Genomic DNA, 25000 nt, shown 5'->3' on the forward strand with positions numbered 1-25000 from the left:
TGTCCCTCTCACACACTGTCTCCATCTCAAGGTCTGTGCTTTTATTTGATGCTGCGTCATCTGTCTCTCTGGTGTCTGGGTCATGGTGTCTGCATCATGGTGTCTCATCTGCTGCGTCATGGTGTCAGTAATCAAATCATGTGTCTGGTGTGTGCCCCGTCACACACACACCAATGATGTCTGCATCTCAAGGTGTCTGCTGGGTCATTGTCTGCATCATGATGCTGCGTCATGGTGTCTGCATCATGGTGTCTGGGTCATGGTGTCTGGGTCATGGTGTGTGCATCATGGTGTCATGGTGTCTGGGTCATGGTGTCTGCATCATGGTGTCTGCATCATGGTGTCTGGTGTCTGCATCATGGTGTCTGGGTCATGGTGTCTGCGTCATGGTGTCTGCGTCATGATGTCTGCTGCGTCATGGTGTCTGCATCATGGTGTCTGCATCATGGTGTCTGGGTCATGGTGTCTGCGTCATGGTGTCTGCGTCATGATGTCTGCTGCGTCATGGTGTCTGCTGGTCATGGTGTCTGCATCATGGTGTCTGGGTCATGGTGTCTGCATCATGGTGTCTGGGTCATGGTGTTTGCGTCATGGTGTCTGCGTCATGGTGTCTGCGTCATGGTGTCTGCGTCATGATGTCTGCTGCGTCATGGTGTCTGCTGGGTCATGGTGTCTGCATCATGGTGTCTGCGTCATGCTGTCTGCGTCATGGTGTCTGCGTCATGGTGTCTGTGTCATGGTGTCTGTGTCATGGTGTCTGCGTCATGCTGTCTGCTGCATCATGGTGTCTGCGTCATGGTGTCTGCGTCATGGTGTCTGCGTCATGGTGTCTGTGTCATGGTGTCTGCGTCATGCTGTCTGCGTCATGGTATCTGCATCATGGTGTCTGCTGTGTCATGGTGTCTGTGTCATGCTGTCTGCGTCATGGTGTCTGCGTCATGGTGTCTGTGTCATGGTGTCTGCGTCATGGTGTCTGCGTCATGGTGTCTGCGTCATGGTGTCTGCGTCATGGTGTCTGCTGTGTCATGGTGTCTGTGTCATGGTGTCTGCGTCATGGTGTCTGCGTCATGGTGTGTGATCAGGTCACATGGTTCATTTTATTACCCACGCCAAGACGAGCATCACCTCTCCTCTTCTCTCATCCTCCGTTCCTATTCTGACCTTTGCCTTTGTCCGGCGCCACACTGTTATAACCTCTGCCTTACATTCAACTGACTTCATACACACTGTTATAGCCTCTGCCTTACATTCAACTGACTTCATACACACTGTTATAGCCTCTGCCTTACATTCAACTGACTTCATACACACTGTTATAGCCTCTGCCTTACATTCAACTGACTTCATACACACTGTTATAGCCTCTGCCTTACATTCAACTGACTTCATACACACTGTTATAGCCTCTGCCTTACATTCAACTGACTTCATACACACTGTTATAGCCTCTGCCTTACATTCAACTGACTTCATACACACTGTTATAACCTCTGCCTTACATTCAACTGACTTCATACACACTGTTATAACCTCTGCCTTACATTCAACTGACTTCATACACACTGTTATAGCCTCTGCCTTACATTCAACTGACTTCATACACACTGTTATAGCATCTGCCTTACATTCAACTGACTTCATACACACTGTTATAACCTCTGCCTTACATTCAACTGACTTCATACACACTGTTATAACCTCTGCCATACATTCAACTGACTTCATACACACTTCATACACATGTCATGGCTGCACAATTTGCCACTGAAGTGAAATTGCTAAGTAATGGTCACATGTATTAGTAACACATAGCTTATAGGCTGACACATAGTCTCTAGACTGACACATAGTCTATAGGCTGACACATAGTCTCTAGGCTGACACATAGTCTATAGGCTGACACATAGTCTATAGGCTGACACACAGTCTATAGGCTGACACACAGTCTATAGGCTGACACATAGTCTATAGGCTGACACATAGTCTATAGGCTGACACACAGTCTATAGGCTGACACATAGCCTATAGGCTGACACACAGTCTATAGGCTGACACATAGCTAATAGGCTGACACATAGCCTATAGGCTGACACATAGCCTATAGGCTGACACACAGTCTATAGGCTGACACATAGCCTATAGGCTGACACACAGTCTATAGGCTGACACACAGTCTATAGGCTGACACATAGTCTATAGGCTGACACATAGCCTATAGGCTGACACACAGTCTATAGGCTGACACATAGCTAATAGGCTGACACATAGCCTATAGGCTGACACATAGCCTATAGGCTGACACATAGCCTATAGGCTGACACATAGCCTATAGGCTGACACATAGCCTATAGGCTGACACATAGTCTATAGGCTGACACACAGTCTATAGGCTGACACACAGTCTATAGACTGACACACAGTCTATAGGCTGACACATAGCCTATAGGCTGACACACAGTCTATAGGCTGACACACAGTCTATAGGCTGACACATAGTCTATAGGCTGACACATAGCCTATAGGCTGACACATAGTCTCTAGGCTGACACATAGTCTATAGGCTGACACATAGTCTATAGGCTGACACACAGTCTATAGGCTGACACACAGTCTATAGGCTGACACATAGTCTATAGGCTGACACATAGTCTATAGGCTGACACACAGTCTATAGGCTGACACATAGCCTATAGGCTGACACACAGTCTATAGGCTGACACATAGCTAATAGGCTGACACACAGTCTATAGGCTGACACATAGCTAATAGGCTGACACATAGCCTATAGGCTGACACATAGCCTATAGGCTGACACATAGCCTATAGGCTGACACATAGCCTATAGGCTGACACATAGTCTATAGGCTGACACACAGTCTATAGGCTGACACACAGTCTATAGACTGACACACAGTCTATAGGCTGACACACAGCCTATAGGCTGACACACAGTCTATAGGCTGACACACAGTCTATAGACTGACACATAGTCTATAGGCTGACACATAGTCTATAGGATGACACACAGTCTATAGGCTGACAGATAGTTTATAGGCTGAGTCCCTTTCAACATTGCACTGCTCTGAACCCACTGTGCCAATGCTTTGCTATCTCTGTCACACTTTACTGTCGTAAGCCTACTCATACAGTGTTGATTCTGTCACGTCTCAGATGTAAACCTCCATTTAAAGAGGTTCCTATTTGAGTGTCGTCCTCAAGTACTGAGCTTGCAGCTGTCCTAATCAGTTATATTAACCCTGTTACATGCTCAGTCATGAGAGGGGGAGTGAGGAAGGAAGGGAGGGAGCTAGAACAATTCAAACCACTGTTCAGAACTAATACGTATACCAAATGTTTTAGGGTCCAAACACAGGTCGGCTACATAGCTCCACCTCCGTAGAATACAGGTATCTTTATCTACACAATAAGCAAGATACGAGAAGGCTACGGCGATGTTACCCTGATGAAGACAGCTTGGTTATTAGACTGTTACCCTGATGAAGACAGCTTGGTTATTAGACTGTTACCCTGATGAATACAGCTTGGTTATTAGACTGTTACCCTGATGAAGACAGCTTGGTTATTAGACTGTTACCCTGATGAAGACAGCTTGGTTATTAGACTATGTTACCCTGATGAAGACAGCTTGGTTATTAGAATGTTACCCTGATGAAGACAGCTTGGTTATTAGACTGGTACCCTGATGAAGACAGTTTGGTTATTAGACTGTTACCCTGTTGAAGACAGCTTGGTTATTAGACTATGTGACCCTGATGAAGACAGCTTGGTTATTAGACTGTTACCCTGATATAGACAACTTGGTTATTAGACTGTTACCCTGATGAAGACGGCTTGGTTATTAGACTGTTACCCTGATGAAGACAGCTTGGTTATTAGACTATGTTACCCTGATGAAGACAGCTTGGTTATTAGACTATGTTACCCTGATGAAGACAGCTTGGTTATTAGACTATGTTACCCTGATGAAGACAGCTTGGTTATTAGACTATGTTACCCTGATGAAGACAGCTTGGTTATCAGACTATGTTACCCTGATGAAGACAGCTTGGTTATCAGACTATGTTACCCTGATGAAGACAGCTTGGTTATCAGACTATGTTACCCTGATGAAGACAGCTTGGTTATCAGACTATGTTACCCTGATGAAGACAGCTTGGTTATCAGACTATGTTACCCTGATGAAGACAGCTTGGTTATCAGACTATGTTACCCTGATGAAGACAGCTTGGTTATCAGACTATGTTACCCTGATGAAGACAGCTTGGTTATCAGACTATGTTACCCTGATGAAGACAGCTTGGTTATCAGACTATGTTACCCTGATGAAGACAGCTTGGTTATTAAACTATGTTACAATGAAGAAAAATGACAAGTGATTGAAGTTGAAATATGTCTTAATGAACAGCGATGCAAGCTCACACAATTGTACATTCAGTTTACACCCACTGGGTTTCACAAGATGACAGCCTGGTTTGCTGGTTTGCTCAGGAGTCCCTAAAACATGAAACATGAATTATAATTCATACAAATGTAAAATGCTGTATAGCAAGCTAAATGTATAGCGAGTTGGCCTAATGTTAGCTAATCAGATAGTTTGTTAAATAGAGATTTTTTGTAAATTAACTTTATGACCACACAATATGCATAATCAATCGAGGGGGGGTTGCTGTGGGATTATTTAAGATACTCTTTAAAGAGGTAGTGTTTCAGATGTTTTCCGAAGATGGGCAGGGACTCAGGGGGAAGCTGGTTCCACCATTGGGATGCCAGGACAGAGAAGAGCTTGGACTGGGCTGAGTGGCAGTTACCCTCCCATCGGGGTGGGAGGGCCAAGAGACCAGAGGTGGCAGAACGGAGTACTTGGGTTGGGGTGTAGGGTTTGAGCATGTCCTGAAGGTAGGGAGGTCAGTTCCTCTGAAGTAGTGGATACGAGCTTCGACTGGAAGCCAGTGGAGTGTGCGGAGGAGCAGGCTGACATGGGGGAACTTGACATGGTGAGGGAGAGAGAGACAGTGAGATGGAATGGCACTTATAAGTCAATGGCTTCGGGGCATCAACATTTGATGTCCTTCCAAATTGTAATTTGACACGTGAATTTTTTTTCTTCTTCTAGAAACACCTGCTGGATGTTGCAGCAACACATGACTTCACTTTAATGTCAAAGTTTATTTTCCATGTGCAGGGTGGGAATCAAAAGGTCTGAAACAAAACTAATATTGAGAAATATAGGATTTAGAAGAATGTGTATGAGACTCTTTCCTAGAGACCCTATCCTCTTAGCGATCTCTTTCACATTGTCTCTCACTCTTGCTTTGTCTATGGTGATTCAGTATGACCTACCTTTAAAATGAATTGGTTCTAGGGTTAATTTCCATGCAAGGTCAGAGACCAAAGCTCTATGTGGTATTTGACCTTGAGGTTATAGGTCATAGGTCAAATGCATGTCAGATTTTCAAATGTTTTATTTCACCTTTTATTTAACCAGGTAGGCTAATTGAGAACACCTTTATTTAACCAGGTAGGCTAGTTGAGAACACCTTTATTTAACCAGGTAGGTTAGTTGAGAACACCTTTATTTAACCAGGTAGGTTAGTTGAGAACACCTTTATTTAACCAGGTAGGCCAGTTGAGAACAAGTTCTTGTTTGCAACTGCGACCTGGCCAAGATAAAGCACACATGGAATAAACAAAACATACAGTCAATAATACAGTAGAACAAAGAAAAACAAAAAAAGTCTATATACAGTGAGTGCAAATGAGGTAAGATATGGGAGTTAAGGCAATAAATAGGCCATAGTGGCGAAGTAATTACAATATAGCAATTAAACACCGGAATGGTAGATGTGCAGAAGATTAAAGTGCTAGTAGAGATACTGGGGTGCAAAGGAGCCAGATAAATACATTAATACAGTATGGGGATGAGGCAGATACAGTGGGGAGAACAAGTATTTGATACACTGCCGATTTTGCAGGTTTTCCTACTTACAAAGCATGTAGAGGTCTGTAGTTTTTATCATAGGTACACTTCAACTGTGAGAGACGGAATCTAAAACAAAAATCCAGAAAATCACATTGTATGATTTTTAAGTAATTAATTTGGCCAAGATCTTTTGAAGACCTTAGAAAGACAGGGTAGGATAGATATTGGTCTGTAGCAGTTTGGGTCTAGAGTGTCACCCCCTTTGAAGAGGGGGAATCTCAGACGATACGAAAGAGAGGTTGAACAGGCTAGTAATAGGGGTTGCAACAATTTTGCAATTTCGGCAGATCATTTTAGAAAGAGAGGGTCCAGACTGTCTAGCCCGGCTGATTTGTAGGGTCCAGATTTTGCAGCTCTTTCAGAACATCAGCTATCTGGATTTGGGTGAAAGAGAAATGGTGGGGGCTTTGGCGGGTTGCTTTGGAGGGTGCCGGGCAATTGGCCGGGGTAGGGGTAGCCAGGTGGAAAGCATGGCCAGCCGTAGAGAAATGCTTATTGAAATTCTCAATTATAGTGGATTTATCGGTGGTGACAGTGTTTCTGTCACAACCTGACCTTAGAGAGACTTTTTATTTCTCTATTTGGTTAGGTCAGGGTGTGATTTGGGTGGGCATTCTAGTTTTCTATTTCTTTGTTGTCCGGGTATGGTTCCCAATCAGAGGCAGCTGTCTATTATTGTGTCTGGGCAGCCTGTTTTCCACCCTGTTGTGGGATCTTGTCTTTGTATAGTTGCTGTTTAGCACTACAGAGCTTTACGTTCGTTTATATTTTGTTGTTTTTTGGTGTTCATTTAATAAAGTACGATGAACACTTTCTACGCTGCGCTTTGGTCTCGTTCAATTGACGACGGACGTAACAGTTTCCTAGCCTCAGAGCAGTGGGCAGCTGGGAGGAGGTGCTCTTATTCTCCATGGACTTTACAGTGATGTAACAGTTTCCTAGCCTCAGAGCAGTGGGCAGCTGGGAGGAAGTGCTCTTATTCTCCATGGACTTTACAGTGACGTAACAGTTTCCTAGCCTCAGAGCAGTGGGCAGCTGGGAGGAGGTGCTCTTATTCTCCATGGACTTTACAGTGACGTAACAGTTTCCTAGCCTCAGAGCAGTGGGCAGCTGGGAGGAGGTGCTCTTATTCTCCATGGACTTTACAGTGTCGTAACAGTTTCGTAGCCTCAGAGCAGTGGGCAGCTGGGAGGAAGTGATCTTATTCTCCATGGACCTTTTTGAGTTTGTACTACAGGACATTTAACATTTACATTTAAGTCATTTAGCAGACGCTCTTATCCAGAGCGACTTACAAATTGGTGCTTTCACCTTATGACATCCAGTGGAACAGCCACTTTACAATAGTGCATCTAGGTCTTTTAAGGGGGGGGGTGAGAAGGATTACTTTATCCTATCCTAGGTATTCCTTAAAGAGGTGGGGTTTCAGGTGTCTCCGGAAGGTGGTGATTGACTCCGCTGTCCTGGCGTCGTGAGGGAGTTTGTTCCACCATTGGGGGGCCAGAGCAGCGAACAGTTTTGACTGGGCTGAGCGGGAACTGTACTTCCTCAGTGGTAGGGAGGCGAGCAGGCCAGAGGTGGATGAACGCAGTGCCCTTGTTTGGGTGTAGGGCCTGATCAGAGCCTGGAGGTACTGAGGTGCCGTTCCCCTCACAGCTCCGTAGGCAAGCACCATGGTCTTGTAGCGGATGCGAGCTTCAACTGGAAGCCAGTGGAGAGAGCGGAGGAGCGGGGTGACGTGAGAGAACTTGGGAAGGTTGAACACCAGACGGGCTGCGGCATTCTGGATGAGTTGTAGGGGTTTAATGGCACAGGCAGGGAGCCCAGCCAACAGCGAGTTGCAGTAATCCAGACGGGAGATGACAAGTGCCTGGATTAGGACCTGCGCCGCTTCCTGTGTGAGGCAGGGTCGTACTCTGCGGATGTTGTAGAGCATGAACCTACAGGAACGGGCCACCGCCTTGATGTTATTTGAGAACGACAGGGTGTTGTCCAGGATCACGCCAAGGTTCTTAGCGCTCTGGGACGAGGACACAATGGAGTTGTCAACTGTGATGGCGAGATCATGGAACGGGCAGTCCTTCCCCGGGAGGAAGAGCAGCTCCGTCTTGCCGAGGTTCAGCTTGAGGTGATGATCCGTCATCCACACTAATATGTCTGCCAGACATGCAGAGATGCGATTCGCCACCTGGTCGTCAGAAGGGGGAAAGGAGAAGATTAATTGTGTGTCGTCTGCATAGCAATGATAGGAGAGACCATGTGAGGTTATGACAGAGCCAAGTGACTTGGTGTATAGCGAGAATAGGAGAGGGCCTAGAACAGAGCCCTGGGGGACACCAGTGGTGAGAGCGCGTGGTGAGGAGACGGATTCTCGCCACGCCACCTGGTAGGAGCGACCTGTCAGGTAGGACGCAATCCAAGCGTGGGCCGCGCCGGAGATGCCCAACTCGGAGAGGGTGGAGAGGAGGATCTGACAGGATGCAAATTTCTGTTTGAAAAAGCTAGCCTTAGCTTTCCTAGAGAGTGGTCTATAGCAAGCGGCAACAGTGAGAGACTTGTTTCTAGAAAGGTGCATTTTTAGAAGTAGATGCTCAATGCTCGAATTGTTTGGGTACAGACCTGGATAGCCTGCAGAGTTCTGTCTTACTATCTTTGCAGTAGATTGCACCACCTCCTTTGGCAGTTCTATCTTGGCGGAAAATGTTATAGTTAGGGATGGAGATTTCAGAGTTTTTGGTGGTTTTCCTAAGCCAGGATTCAGACACGGCTAAGACATCCGGGTTGGCAGAGTGTGCTAAAGAAGTGAGTAAAACAAATTTAGGGAGTAGGCTTCTAATGTTAACATGCATGAAACCAAGGCTTTTACGGTTACAGAAGTAAACAAATGATAGCACCTGGGGAGTGGGAGTGGAGCTAGGCACTGCAGGACCTGGATTAACCTCTACATCACCAGAGGAACAGAGGAGAAGTAGGATAAGGGTACGGCTAAAGGCTACATGAACTGGCCGTCTTGCACGTTCGGAAACAGAGAGTAAAAGGAGCAGGTTTCTGGGAACGATAGCATAGATTCAAGGCATCGTGTACAGACAAAGGTAAGGTAGGATGTGAGTACATTGGAGGTGACTCGCGCACTAGTGACTCCTGTGGCGGGCCGGGCGTAATGCACGCTAACACGGTCGCCAGGTGTGGCTTGGTTGGGTTTCAGGGGGACGCATGGCTCTCGTCCAAATCCCAAGTCCAAACGGGAGTTGCAGCGATGAGACAAGACTGTAACTACCAATTGGATACCACAAAATTGGGTTGAAAAAAATGGGTAAAATATAAAAAAAATATATATTTTAAAATATAAAAATAATAATAAATAAATACATCTGATTGTGATCAGGGGCGGCAGGGTAGCCTAGTGGTTAGAGCGTTGGACTAGTAACCGAAAGGTTGCAAGTTCGAATCCCCGAGCTGACAAGGTACAAATGTGTCGTTCTGCCCCTGAACAGGCAGTTAACCCACTGTTCCTAGGCTGTCATTGAAAATAAGAATGTGTTCTTAACTGACTTGCCTGGTTAAATAAAGGTTAAATAAAGGTCAAATAAAAAAATATAAAAAAAGTCTTGATCTGCATGATATCACAAGCTGAAGAGAAGCTCTTCATCCTCAGCTTCAGCAACTCTCTCTCTCTCTGCCATTTTGGTATTCTGCCACTTGTCTCTATCCTAGCTGCTGCACATGCCAGCTTTTCTGGACATTTCTGGCTCCGGCTGGCTCCCTGATGTCAATATCCATGTTAGAATAAATCATTCCTAAATGAAGAGGATATAAATCCTCTTTGAGGTTTGCGATAGCCAACATCCCAAGGTCGAATGTGTTGTCCACCAGAAAACACCCCTGCGGGGGTAGTAACCCAAGCATTCTAATCTCCCACCCCCGCCAGCCCCGCAGATGGACCCTGCCTGGAATGTTGCAGAGCACCATGGAATCCCCGTGGGTTAAGGGAACAGGCTATTTTTAGGCGGGGGAGCATGAGTCCTGGAAGAGGAATCCAAGATGGCCGCCCATCTGGACCACACTGACTGCTGACATACTATCGACTAACCTAAGAAAAAATGCCTGCCTGTGTGTGTGTGTGTGTGGGGGGGACCTAGATGCCATGGCCCCATGGTCTTTAGTGGTTCATAGCTCAGATTGTTCTCTGGCTGTGGGAGAGCGGCACTGTGGGTTTGTGTCGGTCAGCGACGGAGCAGAGTGAGAGCAAGGTGATTGATGAGCAGGTCATCTGTGGCCCAGGCCTACACTGCCTGAACATCCATTCGCTGGGCTCTGGAGAAAGAGAGGTAGAAAAAAAGGAGACAGGGAGAGAGAGAGTTAGGGGATGGGCACACAGAGTGGAGGCTCTTCATAGCACATTGTATTCTTTGTGTGTCAAGAGCACTCCTTCAGTGGTTGAGTTCTCTTCATAGTGTATCTGCTTTAGGCCTAAACTGCTACTGTACCCCTTACATGAGATACTGCCCCCTATAGGAACATCTGGTTAACAAATCATCTTGGACCCCTCCATCACCCCAAGCCTTATTTATTGTCCTGACAGGAAGTGAATGACACAGGATCCCCTCAACAGGTGCGTGCCAGGAGCAGTGCCTGCTGGTCCGGCTGAGTGAGTGTGAGAGAGAGAGACAGACCCCCATTTCCTCCAATAGAATAGTCTCGGCTGGACCATGGCTGTGCCACATGGTTACAATCAACTCAGGCCCTTTTGAAGTGCCCCAGACCATTTTATAAGGACACATGACTTCACTTCCCCCAAATTCTTGGCCTTATTGGAAGCAGCAAACTCACATGCTGAACACTGGTAGCTTAAACTACACTAAGAAAGACTTCTGCTTCTCATTGGCAAGCAGCGGGCTTCTAATGTGTCAGATTGTTAGAATATCGTCATAGAGATGAATATCTTCGATATTTGGATTATATTTTATGCCTGTTGTACTTTCATGAAAGAGATGGATTCCTCCATATAATTGCAATTGATCTGGCCATCTGGAAATCTGGATTTTAATATAAAGCAGATTTTAGGGTCACTCTGCTTGGCCATAACCTTATTCAAAGACAATGAATATGGAACATGAAATATGAGAAACCAGCACCACACCTCCAGCCTTGTGGGAGGTGAAAATCTCTGTTTCTTTGTAAATTCACGAGGACTTGTTTGTCTCTGTCACGTTCATCCTAATGATGAGACCAAGGTGCAGCGTGATTAGAATACATTCTTATTAACAAAAAACACGAACAAAAATAAACGACCGTGACGCTATAAACAACTAGTGCTGACATGCAACTACACATAGACAATAACCCACAAACTATCCAAGGCATATGGCTACCTAAATATGGTCCCCAATCAGAGACAACGATAAACAGCTGCCTCTGATTGAGAACCAATCTAGGCAACCATAGACATACAAACACCTAGACCAGGGAAAAACCCATAAACATACAAAAACCCTAGACAGGACAAAAACACATATACCCCCCCTCGTCACACTCTGACCTAACCAAAATAATAAAGAAAACACAGATAACTCCGGTCAGGGCGTGACAGTCTCAAACTATCTCACACACTCACCTCTCCCTGTTTTTGAACCGCTCTTCCACTTACTCTATACAACATACTTTTTTTGTGGGCATTTTTGTGTTTTTTACCTCACCAGATGCCCTTTAAACATTCCCAGAATCAGAATTCATTGCTCCACCTCCAAGTCTGGATCTTCCAGATATGACCGAGAGTCCCGCGACCTCCAGGGGTTAATAAACGGTGTTGAAGGTGTCTTCAGTTGTCATTTACCATGTCCAGAGTTGGCTACCTACAGCCCACAGACAGAGCACTACAGGTTGTACAGTGCCTAACATGCCTTTGGGTTGCGTCCCAAATGGCACCCTAATCCCTGTGTCGTGCACTACGCACTACTTTGGACCAGAGCCCTATGGGACCTGGTCAAAAGTAGTGCACCACATAGGGATTAGGGTGCCATTTGGGACTGATGCTCCATCTAATTTGGGCCTAAGTGGATGCTAAACATGGACATTTCTCAAGTTCCCAACGGGAGTGTTGGCAGACGAAGAACGGAGAGGATAAACTCCAAAGTGAATGGATGAATGAATTAATGAATGGATGGATGGACACTGAAGCTGAAACTGGTTCTTGGGTAAACACTAGTGCATTTGCTCTGCCTAGCTGAATGCCATTGTTTTGTTTGTCTTTGAATCCATTTTGACAAACTCCCCTTCTTTTGAACTCCAATTATGGTAACCATGGTGTCCAAAACAGAACCGGTTCAACGAACACAGACGTGAGAGTGAGAGTGAGAGAGAGAGAGAGAGAGAGAGAGAGAGAGATGCTTTCGCTGAGGATAAAGAGCTTCTCTTCAGCCTACTTCAGCTTGTGATATCATGCAGATCAACACATATGATCACAATCATATTTATTATGGAAAATGTATCATGTAAAAACTACAACTCATCAATTAGTCTTCCAGTGACAAACACAGACACCAACCTGAGAACTTCCTCTAATTCAGGGTGTAGGACATCGGTTTACTTGTTTCAGCAGCTCTCCCTTCTCCATTTATTATGACACAAAACACTTATACTTATCCATGTACATCATCATCACCCCTTTAATACTGACAACAAATCAGACAAATAGTGCCACTTTGTTTCCCTCTCTCTCTGTCTCTCTCTCTCTCTCTCTCTCTCTCTCTCTCTCTGCCTCTCTCTCTCTCTCTCTGCCTCTCTCTCTTTCCCCTCTCTCTCTCTTTCCCCTCTCTCTCGCTCTCTCTTTCCCCTCTCTCTCTCTTTCCCCTCTCTCTCTCTTTCCCCTCTCTCTCGCTCTCTCTTTCCCCTCTCTCTCTCTTTCCCCTCTCTCTCTCTTTCCCCTCTCTCTCGCTCTCTCTCTGTCTCTCTCTCTCTCTCTCTCTCTCTCTCTGTCTCTCTCTCTCGCTCTCTCTCGCTCTCTCTCGCTCTCTCTCTCTCTCTCTCTCTCTCTCTCTCTCTCTCTGACACTTCATGTACTTATTATCTGGTCATATCTTTCCCACTACACATACTGGGCATATTTAGAACAGTGCATACCATGTGCAGGCCTTCGATCTATTTGAAGATTCCAACATGCTTTTGTAATCAGTTTCTGTGCGTTTATGTGCATGTGTGCGCGTGTGTGTGCGCGTGTGTGCGTACGGGTGCATATGTATGAGTATGCAAATGTGCATTTGTTTTTTATGAGTCATGAATGTTTTTGGTTTATGACTGAGCGTGTGTGTTTCTACACGTGACTCTCCAAATGCGTGTGTGTGTGTGTGTGTGTGTGTGCGTGTTCTATGCATATGCAAAGAACACACCCATCTAACCTCTCTGTGTCTCTCTGTGTGTTTCAGTATTTCACCAGCAGGCTGTCCACAGCCCTCTGGAGCAGGGGAAGCAGGGGAAGCAGGGCAGCGGTGGCAGCAGCTCTGTCCCCTGTCAGAACTGTGGCAAGGCCTGCAAGGGAGAGGTGTTGCGCGTGCAGAATAAACACTTCCACATCAAGTGCTTCGTCTGCAAAGGTAAGTTCAACCTTGACCCTTACCCCTGACCTCTTATGGTCTAGTCAATACATCTCACCAGATACAGGGACACGAAGGCTGCTGAATAGTTACTATGAGCATTTCCACTAGCTACTGGATTTCCTCTATGGCAATGGACACACACACACACACACACACACACACACACACACACACACACACACACACAGGTTATTGCAGGTGTAACATGCTGTACAGGTCAGGTCACCTTGCTACCATATCTCCTTCACCAGAACACTGCCACATCTCCTTCACCAGAACACTACAACATCTCCTTCACCAGAACACTACAACATCTCCTTCACCAGAACACTATCACATGTCCTTCACCAGAACACTACCATATCTCCTTCACCAGAACACTACCATATCTCCTTCACCAGAACACCGTATCTCCTTCACCAGAACACCATATCTCCTTCACCAGAACACCATATCTCCTTCACCAGAACACTACCATATCTCCTTCACCAGAACACTACCATATCTCCTTCACCAGAACACCACATCTCCTTCACCAGAACACTACCATATCTCCTTCACCAGAACACTACCACATCTCCTTCACCAGAACACCATATCTCCTTCACCAGAACACTACCATATCTCCTTCACTAGAACACTACCATATCTCCTTCACCAGAACACCATATCTCCTTCACCAGAACACTACCACATCTCCTTCACCAGAACACTACCATATCTCCTTCACCAGAACACTACCATATCTCCTTCACCAGAACACCATATCTCCTTCACCAGAACACTACCACATCTCCTTCACCAGAACACTACCATATCTCCTTCACCAGAACACTACCATATCTCATTCACCAGAACACCATATCTCCTTCACCAGATCACCATATCTCCTTCACCAGAACACTACCATATCTCCTTCACCAGAACACTACCATATCTCCTTCACCAGAACACCATATCTCCTTCACCAGATCACCATATCTCCTTCACCAGAACACCATATCTCCTTCACCAGAACACTACCATATCTCCTTCACCAGAACACCAAATCTCCTTCACTAGATCACCATATCTCCTTCACCAGAACACCATATCTCCTTCACCAGAACACCATATCTCCTTCACCAGAACACCATATCTCCTTCACCAGAACACTACCATCGGAAACAGGGCAGATGGGGCAGGTCAAAGCAATCATAGACCAGCAGGGTCTGGGCTTCCTGTTTTGTCTCTTTCGTGTGTGTGTGTGTGTGTGTGTGTGTGTGTGTGTGTGTGTGTGTGTGTGTGTGTGTGTGTGTGTGTGTGTGTGTGTGTGTGTGTGTGAGTGAGTGGCTGAAGAGCCGGGTGCTGTGATCTCATATTCAGCCCATCCCCTCCCTCCTGCTGTTCTCCTCCTCTATCTGTCACCTCCATTGCGCTCTGTAAGGCCGCTGTCTTTTACTAGGGGCTTGTATGTTGTTATGAACACAGGCAGTGTTGCTAGGAAACGACAAGGGTCGGGACAATGTCGGGCGCTTCCTGCATTTTATCGCGTTTATTCTTACATCAGTGTGTAACGCCACTGGACACCGCCCGGGCATTCATCCTCTCCTCTAGGAACGAGGGAGGAGGGAACAGGGCATTCATCCTCTCCTCTAGGAACGAGGGAGGAGGGAGGAGGGCATTCATCCTCTCCTTTAGGAACGAGGGAGGAGGGAACAGGGAATTCATCCTCTCCTCTAGGAACGAGGGAGTAGGGAGGAGGGCATTCATCCTCTCCTCTAGGAACGAGGGAGGGCATTCATCCTCTCCTCTAGGAATGAGGGAGGAGGGAGGAGGGCATTCATCCTCTCCTCTAGGAACAAGGGGGGGTGGCATTCATCCTCTCCTCTAGGAACGAGGGAAACAGGGCATTCATCCTCTCCTCTAGGAACGAGGGACGAGGGAACAGGGCATTCATCCTCTCCTCTAGGAACGAGGGAGGAGAGAACAGGGCATTCATCCTCTCCTCTAGGAACAAGGGAGGAGGGAACAGGGCATTCATCCTCTCCTCTAGGAACAAGGGAGGAGGGAACAGGGCATTCATCCTCTCCTCTAGGAACAAGGGAGGAGGGAACAGGGCATTCATCCTCTCCTCTAGGAACGAGGGAGGAAGGAACAGGGCATTCATCCTCTCCTTTAGGAATGAGGGAGAAGGGAACAGGGCATTCATCCTCTCCTCTAGGAACGAGGGAGGAGAGAACAGGGCATTCATCCTCTCCTCTAGGAACAAGGGAGGAGGGAACAGGGCATTCATCCTCTAGGAACAAGGGAGGAGGGAACAGGGCATTCATCCTCTCCTCTAGGAACGAGGGAGGAGGGAACAGGGCATTCATCCTCTCCTCTAGGAACGAGGGAGGAAGGAACAGGGCATTCATCCTCTCCTCTAGGAACGAGGGAGGAGAGAACAGGGCATTCATCCTCTCCTCTAGGAACGAGGGAGGAGGGAACAGGGCATTCATCCTCTCCTCTAGGAACGAGGGACGAGGGAACAGGGCATTCATCCTCTCCTCTAGGAACGAGGGAGGAGGGAGGAGGGCATTCATCCTCTCCTCTAGGAACGAGGGAGGAGAGAACAGGGCATTCATCCTCTCCTCTAGGAACGAGGGAGGAGGGAGGAGGGCATTCATCCTCTCCTCTAGGAACGAGGGAGGAGAGAACAGGGCATTCATCCTCTCCTCTAGGAACAAGGGAGGAGGGAACAGGGCATTCATCCTCTCCTCTAGGAACAAGGGAGGAGGGAACAGGGCATTCATCCTCTCCTCTAGGAACGAGGGAGGAGGGAACAGGGCATTCATCCTCTCCTCTAGGAACGAGGGAGGAAGGAACAGGGCATTCATCCTCTCCTCTAGGAACGAGGGAGGAGAGAACAGCGCATTCATCCTCTCCTCTAGGAACGAGGGAGGAGGGAGGAGGGCATTCATCCTCTCCTCTAGGAACGAGGGAGGAGAGAACAGGGCATTCATCCTCTCCTCTAGGAACAAGGGAGGAGGGAACAGGGCATTCATCCTCTCCTCTAGGAACAAGGGAGGAGGGAACAGGGCATTCATCCTCTCCTCTAGGAACGAGGGAGGAGGGAACAGGGCATTCATCCTCTCCTCTAGGAACGAGGGAGGAAGGAACAGGGCATTCATCCTCTCCTCTAGGAACGAGGGAGGAGAGAACAGCGCATTCATCCTCTCCTCTAGGAACGAGGGAGGAGGGAACAGGGCATTCATCCTCTCCTCTAGGAACGAGGGACGAGGGAACAGGGCATTTATCCTCTCTAGGAACGAGGGAGGAGAGAACAGGGCATTCATCCTCTCCTCTAGGAACAAGGGAGGAGGGAACAGGGCATTCATCCTCTCCTCTAGGAACAAGGGAGGAGGGAACAGGGCATTCATCCTCTCCTCTAGGAACAAGGGAGGAGGGAACAGGGCATTCATCCTCTCCTCTAGGAACGAGGGAGGAAGGAACAGGGCATTCATCCTCTCCTTTAGGAATGAGGGAGAAGGGAACAGGGCATTCATCCTCTCCTCTAGGAACGAGGGAGGAGAGAACAGGGCATTCATCCTCTCCTCTAGGAACAAGGGAGGAGAGAACAGGGCATTCATCCTGTTCTGTAGGAACGAGGGAGGAGGGAGGAGGGCATTCATCCTCTCCTCTAGGAACGAAGGAGGAGAGAACAGGGCATTCATCCTCTCCTCTAGGAACGAGGGAGGAGGGAACAGGGCATTCATCCTCTCCTCTATGAACAAGGGAGGAGGGAACAGGGCATTCATCCTCTCCTCTAGGAACGAGGGAGGAGAGAACAGGGCATTCATCCTCTCCTCTAGGAACGAGGGAGGAGAGAACAGGGCATTCATCCTCTCCTCTAGGAACGAGGGAGGAGGGAGGAGGGCATTCATCCTCTCCTCTAGGAACGAGGGAGGAGAGAACAGGGCATTCATCCTCTCCTCTAGGAACGAGGGAGGAGAGAACAGGGCATTCATCCTCTCCTCTAGGAACGAGGGAGGAGAGAACAGGGCATTCATCCTGTTCTGTAGGAACAAGGGAGGAGGGAGGAGGGCATTCATCCTCTCCTCTAGGAACGAAGGAGGAGAGAACAGGGCATTCATCCTCTCCTCTAGGAACGAGGGAGGAGAGAACAGGGCATTCATCCTCTCCTCTAGGAACGAAGGAGGAGAGAACAGGGCATTCATCCTCTCCTCTAGGAACGAAGGAGGAGAGAACAGGGCATTCATCCTGTTCTGTAGGAACGAGGGAGGAGGGAGGAGGGCATTCATCCTCTCCTCTAGGAACGAAGGAGGAGAGAACAGGGCATTCATCCTCTCCTCTAGGAACGAGGGAGGAGAGAACAGGGCATTCATCCTCTCCTCTAGGAACGAAGGAGGAGAGAACAGGGCATTCATCCTCTCCTCTAGGAACGAAGGAGGAGAGAACAGGGCATTCATCCTGTTCTGTAGGAACGAGGGAAGAGAGAACAGGGCATTCATCCTCTCCTCTAGGAACGAGGGAGGAGAGAACAGGGCATTCATCCTCTCCTCTAGGAACGAAGGAGGAGAGAACAGGGCATTCATCCTCTCCTCTAGGAACGAAGGAGGAGAGAACAGGGCATTCATCCTGTTCTGTAGGAACGAGGGAAGAGAGAACAGGGCATTCATCCTCTCCTCTAGGAACGAAGGAGGAGAGAACAGGGCATTCATCCTGTTCTGTAGGAACGAGGAAGAGAGAACAGGGCATTCATCCTCTCCTCTAGGAACGAAGGAGGAGAGAACAGGGCATTCATCCTGTTCTGTAGGAACGAGGGAAGAGAGAACAGGGCATTCATCCTCTCCTCTAGGAACGAAGGAGGAGAGAACAGGGCATTCATCCTGTTCTGTAGGAACGAGGGAAGAGAGAACAGGGCATTCATCCTCTCCTCTAGGAACGAAGGAGGAGAGAACAGGGCATTCATCCTGTTCTGTAGGAACGAGGGAAGAGAGAACAGGGCATTCATCCTCTCCTCTAGGAACGAAGGAGGAGAGAACAGGGCATTCATCCTCTCCTCTAGGAACGAAGGAGGAGAGAACAGGGCATTCATCCTGTTCTGTAGGAACGAGGGAAGAGAGAACAGGGCACCAGATATCTGTTCAACATCTTGTTTGCGTTAACATTTGGTTGAGTTGTCAACTATCGTGAATTCAATGTGGAAAACAATACAAAATTCCCTTGACGTTGATGACTTTTTTCAAATCTAATCAGTTTCCCACGTTGATTCAACATCAGCCTGTTGACTTTTTTTGGGTTGAAATGACGTGGAAATAATGTTGATTCAACCAGTTTTTGCCCAGTGGGATGTGAGTGATACTGTCTGAAGAGATTATCCTCTCCATGTTGAAGTGTTTATCCCTTTCTGAGTGGTTTTGTGATTCATAGGGAGCCATTAAGTCTGTCCCAAGGGGCATTCTGCTAAGTGTGATGATTATGCACTCGCTAACGATTCTGACACTTGCACCAGCAGATTTGACATACTTTTCTTTGGGATTTGAATACAGTGTTTACTACTCCCCTACTTTTTATTTCGGTTTATGCCTGAAATACAGCATGTACAGTATATATGTTCTATGTATTTGCCAATGGGGTTTCCAATAGGAAACACAGGTCATGTTCCCCCAGGTCCAATAGGAAACACAGGTCATGTTCCCCCAGGTCCAATAGGAAACACATGTCATGTTCCCCCAGGTCTGAGGAGGTGGGTTAAACACATGTCATGTTCCCCCAGGTCTGAGGAGGTGGGTTAAACACATGTCATGTTCCCCCAGGTCTGAGGAGTGTGAGGAGGTGGGTTAAACACATGTCATGTTCCCCAGGTCTGAGGAGGTGGGTTAAACACAGGTCATGTTCCCCCAGGTCTGAGGAGGTGGGTTAAACACATGTCATGTTCCCCCAGGTCTGAGGAGGTGGGTTAAACACATGTCATGTTCCCCCAGGTCTGAGGAGGTGGGTTAAACACATGTCATGTTCCCCCAGGTCTGAGGAGTGTGAGGAGGTGGGTTAAACACATGTCATGTTCCCCCAGGTCTGAGGAGGTGGGTTAAACACATGTCATGTTCCCCCAGGTCTGAGGAGGTGGGTTAAACACATGTCATGTTCCCCCAGGTCTGAGGAGGTGGGTTAAACACATGTCATGTTCCCCCAGGTCTGAGGAGGTGGGTTAAACACAGGTCATGTTCCCCCAGGTCTGAGGAGGTGGGTTAAACACATGTCATGTTCCCCCAGGTCTGAGGAGGTGGGTTAAACACATGTCATGTTCCCCAGGTCTGAGGAGGTGGGTTAAACACATGTCATGTTCCCCCAGGTCTGAGGAGGTGGGTTAAACACAGGTCATGTTCCCCCAGGTCTGAGGAGGTGGGTTAAACACATGTCATGTTCCCCCAGGTCTGAGGAGGTGGGTTAAACACATGTCATGTTCCCCCAGGTCTGAGGAGGTGGGTTAAACACAGGTCATGTTCCCCCAGGTCTGAGGAGGTGGGTTAAACACATGTCATGTTCCCCCAGGTCTGAGGAGGTGGGTTAAACACATGTCATGTTCCCCCAGGTCTGAGGAGGTGGGTTAAACACATGTCATGTTCCCCCAGGTCTGACGAGGTGGGTTAAACACATGTCATGTTCCCCCAGGTCTGAGGAGTGTGAGGAGGTGGGTTAATTAGGAAGTGTGAGGCTAGTTAACAAAATGTCAGGCATTTATACGGGGCTATTAATACCCCTTAGACTCAACACTGACAGGGAGAGGCACCGTTGGGGGTCTTTCCACACCCTAACCCAACCCCCTAGAGTCTCCATAGGGTATACAGGGACGGAACCTAACTCACCCACCCCCCTTAACAGGAAGTCTTATGTTGCCCTTCCCAGAATTCCACAGCAGGAATGCAATTTCCATCTAGTTGTCCGATTTATACTGCCAGAATTTGTCATGTATCATAAGGGATGATGGGGGCCCATTTTGACAAAATCACTTCCAGATGTGGACTGACTGGACTACAGAGCTTGAGGTAAAAGTTACTCTGAAGTCCAGATCTAGGAATACAGTAGGTGACCCTACCTCCAATCCATTAGATGGATAAAAAGATATCTGACCCTGTGTCAGTCAGTAGTCAGAAACAACTTCCTACCTCAGGCTCCGGTCTTAGGCCGACAGCGACAGGGTTGGCTGTATCAGAAAAACATCCAACCTTCCTCATGATCTGGAAGAGAATCAACCATATCAAGTATAATCTCCCTGTCTTCTTATCACCAATTAGAGCGAATATGGGTGTTAGCCAGACGGCTAACGGTGCCAGCGTTTCGTTAGCTAGTTCTAATTAGCGCTATTCTACACAGGGGTGTTCATTTAATGTAGCCCCCTCAGTGGCTCTGGTCGTCTGATAGCATCAGCGCTAACATAAAACAGAGCCTCAGGTATAGCCCTGTGCTATTTAATCATGCTGCTTTTCGCAAACTAATTAACGATTATGCTCGGAATGCTATCAAGTGTTGCTAATTAGCAACATGCTATGGGTGGTGTTTTTGTTGATGTTTGACCTCCATAGTGTCCACTTATGTCTGAATTTCTGACACCAGATGAATTAGTTAGGTAGTGAATCAAGCACAGTATGTCCAAAATGAAAGATACACTGAGATGGTTTTCTGGCAGAACATTGAGCAGATGTTTATCCCTGCCCTGTTTTTACACTCATGGAGAATGATAACATCACATAAGCATTTTCACACAAGGGAGAATTGACTACTGCCAGCAGAACTGCTGGACACGCCCAATCTCACGATACAAGCTGAGAGACATATGAACTTCACGCACACAGATGGGAAAATGCATAGAGTATATGCTGCAAGACAAAGGAAAACAACTGTTAGCGATGTCAGCTATCAGTGTCATTATTAACCTATCAAAATAGGTTCCATCATAGAAGTGTTGGGGTTGGACAGTAAATATACACTAATAACCATGTGCCGGGGTCTATTTGACAGTCTGGGGGGCTTTGGGGGGGCAATAGCAGCTGTTTTAGATGTTCTTAACGGGGTGTTGTCTCTTGGCCTCTCTTTGTCTCTCGTTCTTGAACCAGAACCTTCGTGGCTCGAGGGCTTTTTTTCGTCACTCAGAGATGGGATAGTGACCTCACCCCACGCACACACATGCCACCAACGCCCACCCCTGTACCCTGTAGCCCAGGAGCAGGTCCACTAGGGGTCTAGTGTATGTTCCAGAGTTAGATTGGAATGGAATGTAGTCATAGCTAGGGATATGGTTGTTTAGGATATACTGTATCTAGGGATAGTACAGTAGATATGGTTGGTTAGGATATACTGTATCTAGGGATAGTACAGTAGATATGGTTGGTTAGGATATACTGTATCTAGGGATAGTACAGTAGATATGGTTGTTAAGGATATACTGTATCTAGGGATAGTACAGTAGATATGGTTGGTTAGGATATACTGTATCTAGGGATAGTACAGTAGATATGGTTGGTTAGGATATACTGTATCTAGGGATAGTACAGTAGATATGGTTGGTTAGGATATATCTAGGGATAGTACAGTAGATATGGTTGGTTAGGATATACTGTATCTAGGGATAGTACAGTAGATATGGTTGGTTAGGATATACTGTATCTAGGGATAGTACAGTAGATATGGTTGTTAAGGATATACTGTATCTAGGGATAGTACAGTAGATATGGTTGTTTAGAATATACTGTATCTAAGGATAGTACAGTAGATATGGTTGTTAAGGATATACTGTATGTAGGGATAGTACAGTAGATATGGTTGGTTAGGATATACTGTATCTAGGGATAGTACAGTAGATATGGTTGGTTAGGATATACTGTATCTAGGGATAGTACAGTAGATATGGTTGGTTAGGATATACTGTATCTAGGGATAGTACAGTAGATATGGTTGGTTAGGATATACTGTATCTAGTACAGTAGATATGGTTGTTTAGAATATACTGTATCTAGGGATAGTACAGTAGATATGGTTGGTTAGGATATACTGTATCTAAGGATAGTACAGTAGATATGGTTGTTAAGGATATACTGTATGTAGGGATAGTACAGTAGATATGGTTGTTTAGGATATACTGTATCTAGGGATAGTACAGTAGATATGGTTGGTTAGGATATACTGTATCTAAGGATAGTACAGTAGATATGGTTGTTAAGGATATACTGTATGTAGGGATAGTACAGTAGATATGGTTGGTTAGGATATACTGTATCTAGGGATAGTACAGTAGATATGGTTGGTTAGGATATACTGTATCTAGGGATAGTACAGTAGATATGGTTGGTTAGGATATACTGTATCTAGGGATAGTACAGTAGATATGGTTGGTTAGGATATACTGTATCTAGGGATAGTACAGTAGATATGGTTGGTTAGGATATACTGTATCTAGGGATAGTACAGTAGATATGGTTGGTTAGGATATACTGTATCTAGGGATAGTACAGTAGATATGGTTGTTTAGGATATACTGTATCTGGGGATAGTACAGTAGAAATGGTTGTTTAGGATATACTGTATCTGGGGATAGTACATTAGATATGGTTGTTAAGGATATACTGTATCTAGGGATAGTACAGTAGATATGGTTGGTTAGGATATACTGTATCTAGTACAGTAGATATGGTTGGTTAGGATATACTGTATCTAGGGATAGTACAGTAGATATGGTTGGTTAGGATATACTGTATCTAGGGATAGTACAGTAGATATGGTTGTTTAGGATATACTGTATCTAGGGATAGTACAGTAGATATGGTTGGTTAGGATGTACTGTATCTAGGGATAGTACAGTAGATATGGTTGTTAAGGATATACTGTATCTAGGGATAGTACAGTAGATATGGTTGGTTAGGATATACTGTATCTAGGGATAGTACAGTAGATATGGTTGGTTAGGATATACTGTATCTAGGGATAGTACAGTAGATATGGTTGTTAAGGATATACTGTATCTAGGGATATTACAGTAGATATGGTTGGTTAGGATATACTGTATCTAGGGATAGTACAGTAGATATGGTTGGTTAGGATATACTGTATCTAGGGATAGTACAGTAGATATGGTTGGTTAGGATATACTGTATCTATGGATAGTACAGTAGATATGGTTGGTTAGGATATACTGTATCTAGGGATAGTACAGTAGATATGGTTGTTAAGGATATACTGTATCTAGGGATAGTACAGTAGATATGGTTGGTTAGGATATACTGTATCTAGGGATAGTACAGTAGATATGGTTGGTTAGGATATACTGTATCTAGGGATAGTACAGTAGATATGGTTGTTTAGGATATACTGTATCTAGGGATAGTACAGTAGATATGGTTGGTTAGGATATACTGTATCTAGGGATAGTACAGTAGATATGGTTGGTTAGGATATACTGTATCTAGGGATAGTACAGTAGATATGGTTGGTTAGGATATACTGTATCTAGGGATAGTACAGTAGATATGGTTGGTTAGGATATACTGTATCTAGTACAGTAGATATGGTTGGTTAGGATATACTGTATCTAGGGATAGTACAGTAGATATGGTTGTTTAGGATATACTGTATCTAGGGATAGTACAGTAGAAATGGTTGGTTAGGATATACTGTATCTAGTACAGTAGATATGGTTGGTTAGGATATACTGTATCTAGGGATAGTACAGTAGATATGGTTGGTTAGGATATACTGTATCTAGGGATAGTACAGTAGATATGGTTGGTTAGGATATACTGTATCTAGGGATAGTACAGTAGATATGGTTGTTAAGGATATACTGTATCTAGGGATAGTACAGTAGATATGGTTGTTTAGGATATACTGTATCTAGGGATAGTACAGTAGATATGGTTGTTAAGGATATACTGTATCTAGGGATAGTACAGTAGATATGGTTGGTTAGGATATACTGTATCTAGGGATAGTACAGTAGATATGGTTGTTAAGGATGTATCTAGGGATAGTACAGTAGATATGGTTGGTTAGGATATACTGTATCTAGGGATAGTACAGTAGATATGGCTGTTGGGTAGGGCCATGATATAGCTATCTGCATTTCCCTGGTCAGGACAAATTAGGAACCCTAATCCCATGTTGTAGACACACTCCAGGTTCTCTCCTGTCCTGTGTCAGGGTCTGTGAATGGAGAGAATGGAGGAAAGTAATAGAAAACCTTGGATATTTAGATGTAGTCTTGTGTAATGGACAGCAGATAGGCCCTGGCCAGCTTGCCTTGCCTACATTGTCTTATTAGAAGTCTGCTAGCCATTTAGATGTAGTCTTGTGTAATGGACAGCAGATAGGCCCTGGCCAGCTTGCCTTGCCTACATTGTCTTATTAGAAGTCTGCTAGCCATTTAGATGTA

General features: G+C 46.0%; 1 protein-coding gene across 9 annotated transcripts in view; it reads left to right on the plus strand.

The window, feature by feature from the left end:
* Positions 1–25000, plus strand: part of LOC115133657 (actin-binding LIM protein 2-like) — a 134216-nt gene that overhangs the window by 47464 nt on the left and 61752 nt on the right. For all 9 annotated transcript variants that reach the window (XM_029667118.2, XM_065021942.1, XM_029667116.2 and 6 more), the window contains exon 2: positions 13423–13590. In XM_029667118.2, coding sequence (XP_029522978.2) covers positions 13423–13590 — 168 coding nt within the window. The remainder of the gene's footprint in view (positions 1–13422; positions 13591–25000) is intronic.

The sequence above is a fragment of the Oncorhynchus nerka genome, linkage group LG8, assembly GCF_034236695.1.
Source record: "Oncorhynchus nerka isolate Pitt River linkage group LG8, Oner_Uvic_2.0, whole genome shotgun sequence".
Classification (NCBI taxonomy): Eukaryota; Metazoa; Chordata; class Actinopteri; order Salmoniformes; family Salmonidae; genus Oncorhynchus; species Oncorhynchus nerka.